The 8251-nt window shown below is 42.2% G+C and overlaps 1 protein-coding gene across 1 annotated transcript in view; it reads left to right on the plus strand.

The window, feature by feature from the left end:
• Positions 1–5098: 5098 nt before the first annotated feature.
• Positions 5099–8251, plus strand: part of LRRK1 (leucine rich repeat kinase 1) — a gene marked incomplete at its 3' end in the record, with an annotated part of 47657 nt that continues 44504 nt past the window's right edge. Inside the window, 3 exon segments of the mRNA XM_029283309.1 lie at positions 5099–5261; positions 6520–6668; positions 8023–8249. Coding sequence (XP_029139142.1) covers positions 5114–5261; positions 6520–6668; positions 8023–8249 — 524 coding nt within the window. The 5' untranslated portion in view covers positions 5099–5113.

The following is an 8251-nucleotide window of genomic DNA, read 5'->3' on the forward strand; positions in this document are numbered from 1 at the left end:
CTATCATGTCCCCCCTCGTCCTTCTCTTCGTTAAACTAGACATACCCAATTCCAGCAGCCGTTCCTTATATGCTTTAGCCTCCAGTCCCCTAATCATCTTTGTTGCTCTTCTCTGTACTCTTTCTAAAGTCTCAACATCTTTTTTACATCGCGGTGACCAAAACTGGATGCAGTATTCCAAGTGTGGCCTTACCAAGGCCTTGTAAAGTGGTATTAATACTTCACATGATCTTGATTCTATCCCTTTGTTAATGCAGCCTAGCACTGTGTTGGCCTAAAGTTGGAAGGGACCTTGGAGGTCACCACATTTAAAGTACCTGCTAATTTATTCTGCTTGCTAACATCTGGAGTAGATTTATTTCACTCCTATTTGCTTTATGTTTGTATAATGCCATCAACTGCTCTCGAATTCAGTTTCATTCGTGTGCTTAGATTCATGCAATTGCTGCTCAGTTTTTTTATTTGGCAGAAAATAGAGGAAAAACCAGGGCAAACCTGCCTTTGACTTTAAAAAACGGGGATAATATTACAGGGGACAAAAGTGTTTTAAAGGTTGCATCTTAACACCGTGATTTGTTGGTTTCCAGATGGGGTTTTCCCTGTATAGTTTCTGTGCTTGTTTCGACATTTCTGTGAGGGGAGAGAGAGAGCTGTCCAGATGATTCCAACTTTCATTTTTAATCATCGGACTATTTCTTCTTACTTTTACTTTAAAAAAAAATTGAGAAGAGGAAAAGCGAGGAGAGATGCATGGGTTTCTGTTTTATTTTCGTTTTCCATTTTTTTATTAGTTGTATTAAAAGCCCTCAATGGTAGAAGTATATAGACGTTTATAGCTGCAGTAAAGATCAGTGGTTTGTTCCAGATGTTGGATTTCAGTATAAATTAAAAACACTGTAGACGGACAACACATGGTGATTTAATTTTCATCAACCATTTGGTGGTGCTTTGTTCAATACAGAGGGAATGAGTTTGGGGGGAGGAGGAGGAGGAGGAGGAGGAGGAGAAGGAGAAGGAGAAGGAGAAGGAGAAGAAGAAGAAGAAGAAGAAGAAGAAGAAGAAGAAGAAGAAGAAGAAGAAGAAGAAGAAGAAGAAGAAGAAGAAGAAGAAGAAGAAGAAGAAGAAGAAGAAGAAGAAGAAGAAGAAGAAGAAGAAGAAGAAGAAGAAGAAGAAGAAGNGGGGGGAGGTGGGAGATGGGAGATGATGGGAGATGGGAGATCCTTCACATGCATCCTCTGATGGGACTCTATCCTGGCTAGGATTCTCAATTGGTGGCAGCAGAAAGCTGAAACAGCACATTTGGTTGCATGAACATGAAGTCAAGGGTATCACAGGTAATTTAATGCTGTTTGCAATCCTCCATTGGGTCAAAAGAAAGCATGTGTGACTTTGGGTAGGTGCTGCATATAGAAGCATGCATAAAGGAGAATATTTATAGCTCAGGGTAGACATGAGGGGGTCCTTGGTGCTCTCTGAGCTCAATTGTTTTCTTGCAGATGTTTCATTACCCAAACTAGGTAACATCCTCAGGGCTACTGACTAGCACTGAGGATGTTACCTAGTTTGGGTAATGAAATGCAGGCTGGTTGCTAAAGCCGGTCTTCAGCTCACGTGTTCAGTTTTTGCCTGCCTGGATTTCTGAGCTCCTACCTTTTTCTGTGCATCCTTCAAACACTCTTGATGGCCTGAGAATGACACTGCAAAAATGATTGATGTTCTTTGCAACTCCCCAAAGTTGTCTCCGATGTCTCCGGGATTTGAACTCTCTTTTGAATAATTGAGGAGGAAGATTTGATGGGTCGCTGAAGCTGCCCGATTTCAAGGGTATTTGCTGACTTTCTCTAGATAACCCTAAAGTCTGCTTTACTTTACTTTGCCTCCTTGACATATTCCTGTATGACAGTTGTCCTTTTAGCAATGAATGGAAGAAAATAACTATATAAAATTCAATCAATCCCATTCCCTTCTAGCGGTGATGATGTTACCTAGTTTGGTAATGAAATGTCTGCAAGAAAACCAGAAACTCAGACAGCACCAAGGAGCCTACATTCCAGCTCCTCCTCCTCCTCCTCCTCCTCCTCCTCCTCCTCCTCCACCACCACCACCACCACCACCACATTGTAAAACACTTGTTTCCTGTCCTTGACAGCCTGACACAGTACCTTGTTTGGTTAGGAGTCACCCCATGGAAAGTACCATCAATAGAAATATAAGGAAGTTGTTTTGCTCCTTTCATTTCAAAAGCATATACCTATTTTTACATTGCATGGACTTTCCACTCTTTCTTTTCATCTGCCACACTAATGCTGATTAAGTTGGACTAAGGCTTTTTTTATTGCCTGTTTGTTTTAAGATTCAAAGCAGAATGAAAGTGACACCGACAGGATATAAAATATGCTATCTACAGAGATAGCATGCAATACACTTTTAGTGCTTTGAGCAAAACTCTAGTTCCTGGTTACAGGTAAGTCCTTAACTTATGATCACAATTGACCCCGGGACGCTGGTAACCGTCATAAATATGAGCCAGTTGCCGAGTGTCTGAATTTTGATCAGATGGGGATGGTGCAACGGTCATAAGTGTGAAAAAAGCTCCTAAGTCACTTTTGGCAGTGCCTTTCTCACTTTGAACGGTCACTAAATAAACTAATAATAATAATAATAATAATAATAATAATAATAATAATAATAATAATAATAATAATAATAATAATAATAATAATAATAATAAAATAATAATAAAAATAATAGTAATAGTAAAGTGGGAAGGGACCTTGGAGGTCATCTAGTCCAACCCCTTGCTCAGGCAGGAAACCCTACACCATTTCAGACAAATGGCTGTCCAGTCTCTTCTTAAAAACTTCCAGTGTTGGAGCATTCACAGCTTCTGGAGGCAGGTTGTTCCACTGGTTAATTGTTCTGACTGTCAGGAAGTTTCTCCTTAGTTCTAGGTGGCTTCTCTCTTTGGTTCTAAGTCAAGGACTACCTGCCCTTGTGCTTGACGGTTCTTACTTATTGTCTGTGTTGTTGTTGTTCCTGTTAAATGGTACAACCCCGTTTTCTCTTTTACCCCTTGTGTATAGAAACGCTGGACATGGGTGGCCAACAATCCACAACAGAGTTTTTCTCCCCTGCCCAGATTTCTGGGGACGAGACCATTCAGAGTCTGTACCGAAGTGGAGACTTTGAGGCTGCTCTACAGCTGGTCCAAGCGGCCAGCCGGAGGAATCTCTCTCAAGAGGAGAAGGTGAGGACCCAGAAGCTGGACCCTCTTTGCTTGAGAGATGGCTGTGGAGATTCTCAGTCCTCCAGGTCATCCAGGTTGTCCCAAAGGTGCTTTTTCGTGAGGCAACTGGGTTTTCTTGGTTTTTTTTCTTTGAAGACGTTTCACTTCTCATCCCAGAAGCTTCTTCAGCTCTGACTGGATGATGGGGAAATGGAAGGATTTATACTCCTTGCAGACAGCTGGTCATTTGCTTTCTTTTAGAGAGTTGTTGAGGGTTTGTGTCATCAGGGACACTTGAGTCTTCAAAGAAAAAAACAAGCTTCTCTCCTTGATTAGTTTCCATCCGTTGCTTCTTGTCCTGCCTTCAGGTGCTTTGGGGAATAGCTTGACTCCCTCTTCTTTGGGGCAGCCCCTGAGATATTGGAGCACTGCTATCCTGTCCCCCCTCGTCCTTCTCTTCATTAAACTAGACATACCCAATTCCAGCAACCGTTCCTTATATGTTTTAGCCTCCAGTCCCCTGATCATCTTTGTTGCTCTTCTCTGTACTCTTTCTAGAGTCTCAACCTATTTTTTACATCGTGGTGACCAAAACTGGATGCAGTATCTCAAGTGTGGCCTTACCAAGGCATTGTAAAGTGGTATTAACACTTCACGTGATCTCGATTCTATCCCTCTGTTAATGCAGCCCAGCACTGTGTTGGCTTTTTTGGCAGTTGCAGCACACGGCTGGCTCATATTTAAGTAATTGTCCACTAGGACTCCGAGATCCCTCTCACAGTTACTACTATTGAGCAAGGTACCCCCTATACTATACCTGTGCATTTGGTTTTTCTTGCCTAAATGTATTTATTAAATTATTTGCATATAATGAATGTTAGGGGTTGATGAACCAATTGAAGCTTTATGAAGGAAGGTTTTGTGGACTTCCGATCTCAATGTTACCCAAGTTTGTTCTTCCCTTTCTCCAATCAGGGACACCTCTTGAGCCTTTCCGCCACCCACGGGGACCTGCAGGCAGTGAGATACTTGTTAAAGGAGGCAGGTGTGACTGTAAGCCTTGAACCCAGTGATGACAACCCAGCGGTGATAGCTGCGTATTTTGGACATAAGGACATAGTGCAAGAATTGCTGGATTCTTTTCTTGGTAGGTTGAGTTTCTAGCCTTCCATGACACTTTTACTTACGTCAGGTCATCCTTGACTTAACAACCGTTCATTTAATGACCGTTCAAAGTTACAACGGCACTGAAAAACATGACTTACGACCAGTGGTGGGATTCAAATAGGTGAACAACCGGTTCTCTCTGTGGATGCCGCTTCCGGAAGTCCATTCTGGGCCTGGGCAACAAAAAAATTAGCCGCTGGTTCTGCTGAAGTGGTGCGAATTGGCTGAATCCCACCACTGCTTAAGACCAGATTTCACACTTACGATCGTTGCAGCATTCCCCATGTTCACAGGATGAAAATTCAGACTCTTGGCAACCGGTTCACATTTATGACGGTCACAGTGGTGGTGGTCACGTGGTGGTGGTGGTCACGTGATCCTCCTGACAAGCCAAGTCAATGGGGGAAGCCAGATTCACTTCACAATGGTTTGACTAGATTAGTAACCGCAGTGATTTCCTTAACAACCGTGGCAAGAGAGGTCGTCAAACGGGGCAAAAACTCCCTTAAGACATGTCTCACTTAGCCACAGAAAGTTTGGGCTCAATTGCCATCGTAAGTCGAGGACTTTCTGTACGTGATCTTACCATACAGGTAGCCCTCGACTTAATTTTCTTGCAAGCCTTCTTCATGCGTTGCCTTTGCCAAGGATGGTTATAACATGGGTCCATGAATGTTTGTTTCAAAAGGTGCCACAAACATCACGCAACTGCTGAATTGGATGCTGGTAGTGGCTTGCCAGCAAGGACATCTAGAGGTGGTTAAGCTCTTAGTGCTCGCCTATAGAGTCGATCCTGACAGCTATGCCGTGAGAAAGAATGAGTTTCCGGTCCTTCTTCGGTTGCCACTTTATGCTGCAATGCAAGCAGGTGTGTGGGTTTGTTTGTTCTTTCTGCGACAATTTTTCCTGTCGGGGGCCCTTTTCCCAACAGGGAAGATGGCCACGAGAAAAGAGGAATTGGGCCATGAGAGTTTGCATGGGATTAGCATTTCAGGTATAGGATTAAAGCTAGAGAAAGCTCACCCCAGATCCTGACTCCCTACCCCACAGCCTGCTTTATGGGCCTGTGTCTCACGGAAAAGGCAGGATTTTTGCACTGAAATATGAATCAATTGCACTTCTATTAAAACAAAGGATAGGATGTGATTATCTGCCATGTTATTTTAATCACCTGCTTGCTGGCTAACATTAACAATTATACTTTGGCACCCACTCTGGAGGGCTGGACTGAGGCTGTATTCTATCAATAGGTGGTCCTCATTTAGTGACCAACTCATTTAGCAGTTTGCAGTTACGGCGGTGATGAAAAAGTAGCTTTATAACTGATGGCTGGTCCCAACTGTGGTCACTAAATGAGAGCTACCTGTATTCTTGTATCAAGGAATGCCTTTCAGAGTAGAACAGCGGTTCTCAACCTATGGGTCGCGACCCCATTTGGGGTCGATTGACCATTTCACGGGGGTTGCCAAGCAAGACTGTCCGCCATTTTTTCCCCCTTTTCCGGCGGGTGCCTTACCTCCCTTGGGCTGGGCCAGCTGGTGGTCGGCCTGCTCCGTCTCTGCTGCTTGCCAGCTATGCCTCGGCCGGCGCAGGGGGCGGAACCACGCATGCGCGGTGCTCCCGGGCAGGGAAAGTCTTCGACTTACGACCGGTTGGGTAGTCCTCGACTTACGACCGGTTTAGTCCTCGACTTACGACCGGTTTAGTCCTCGACTTATGACCGGTTGGGGTCACGGCATTAAAAAGGTTGAGAACCACTGGAGTAGAATAACAGAATAACAGAGTTGGAAGGGACCTTGGAGGTCTTCTAGTCCAGCCCCCTGCTCAAGCAGGAGACTCTCTACCATTACAGCCAAATGGCTGTCCAGTCTCTTCTTCAAAACCTCCAGCGATGGAGCACCCACAACTTCTGGAGGCAGGTTGTTCCACTGGTTAATTGTCCTCACTGTCAGGACGTTACTCCTTAATTTCAGGTTGCTTCTCTCCTTGATTAGTTTCCATCCGTTGCTTCTTGTCCTGCCTTCAGGTGCTTTGGAGAATTTCAGAACACAGTAATTTTGGGGGGGGGGGGGAAACTGATATTTTAATTGTTTAACATAGCGTTTGCACTTATCTTTATTTGCTAGGCCATGATGATGTCGCTGCCTTTTTGCTGGAGAATGGTTCATTCTTTTGTTCCTACACCCTAATGGATTGTCCCAAGGGGAGCAAACGCCTTCTTTGCAAATATTTCATTGAACCAGTTCCTTCATCCAGGAATGTCCAAGCAAAACCAGTGAGTTATGCTGGGATTGTTATTTATGCTGGGATTGTTATTTATTAAAATTGCATTTAATACATATGGATAGTTTGTAAAGTTATGGAAGGACACTTGAATTCCCACACTGGGTGAACGGCTGCAAAAGCTGATAGCGTTAGTAGAGATAGCTAAATTGACTTTGGTTAAAGAAAACAAGATAATAACTTTTGTTTCTACTTGGAAACCACTTCTGGACTTTGTGCTTGAGGTGGGGAAAAATGAAACTTTGACTTTGGGCTTTGCTGATTAGATAAGTTATACTATTATGTAAAAGTAAAAAGTTGAAATTTGATGTTATTATTCTATTGCACCAAAGGGAGTCAGATGTCAGTGCTTTTTCTTTTGTTTTCCCCCTTTCCCTTCCCTTCTCTCTCCCTTATTTTCCTATTATTTTCTTTTGTTTTTTTGTGTTTTCTATTATAAACTAATTTAAAAAATGAATAGTTTGTAAAGTTCAGAGACGCAAATACACAGATGAAAAATGAATCGTTGAATCTTGACTGCACTTTATTCCTTTTTTATTTGTTATTTTCTCCTGGCCTTTACTGTCTTTCTACTTTATAATTATTGACATAAGTAAGTATAAGATATATATTTATGATGACATGATATTTTATTTACTACGAGGTTATTTTTATACAGTCGCTTATTTGTGCTTGCTGCAGTGTGGATCATTAATTCCTGATTATTACTCTTCAGGAATCTATTGATGGTGGCAGGGTAAAATCAAATCAAATCACATCAAATCAATACACACATTCATACTTTGACAGGAATTACACTGCAGCTTGGAAACTGTAATACCTGATTTTATCTAACACACTAAGATGAATTTTTAAAAATTACATTATGGTCCAGTATTGTGAATAAAGAGAGATGGAGAATAAGCTGTGTGTTACTGGGTTAATATTTGCAAACCCAAAGCAATTTTTTAAAAAAAATCTATGTATTGTAATTTAGTGGTGGTGGGGGGGGGGAGAAAAGACAGCTATCTGACATTTTTATTTCATTTCTGAGATATATCTTTAAGCATCAACCTCTGATTAGAAACAGAATTCACAGCACACTGGGTGAGGCTAAAAAGAATTTAGAATAGAATAGAATAGAATAGAATAGAATAGAATAGAATAGAATAGAATAGAATAGAATAGAATAGAATAGAATAATGGAATGGAATGGAATGGAATGGAATAGAATAGAATAGAATAGAATAGAATAGAATAGAATAGAATAGAATAGAATAGAATTGGAAGGGACCTTGGAGGTCTTCTAGTCCAGCCCCCTGCTGTTGAGGATCCACGTTAACTGCTCCTTATCTCTTTATCTTCAGGGTCTTTCTGTGAAGTGGTCAAGGCTCAGATTGCCTTGGGTGGATTTTGACTGGCTGATCGACCTTTCCCACCAAATAACGGAGCTGGACCTGTCCGCTAATCACCTGACCTCTCTTCCATCCATCATCCCTTGGGGTCTGATGAACCTTCAAAAACTGAACCTGTCTGACAACCGATTAAAACAATTACTTGATGTGAAGTCCTCGGAGGGAATCATCTGCACGAAGT

The sequence above is a fragment of the Protobothrops mucrosquamatus genome, unplaced genomic scaffold (assembly GCF_001527695.2).
Source record: "Protobothrops mucrosquamatus isolate PMUCROS unplaced genomic scaffold, P.Mucros_1.0 scaffold53, whole genome shotgun sequence".
Taxonomy (NCBI): Eukaryota; Metazoa; Chordata; class Lepidosauria; order Squamata; family Viperidae; genus Protobothrops; species Protobothrops mucrosquamatus.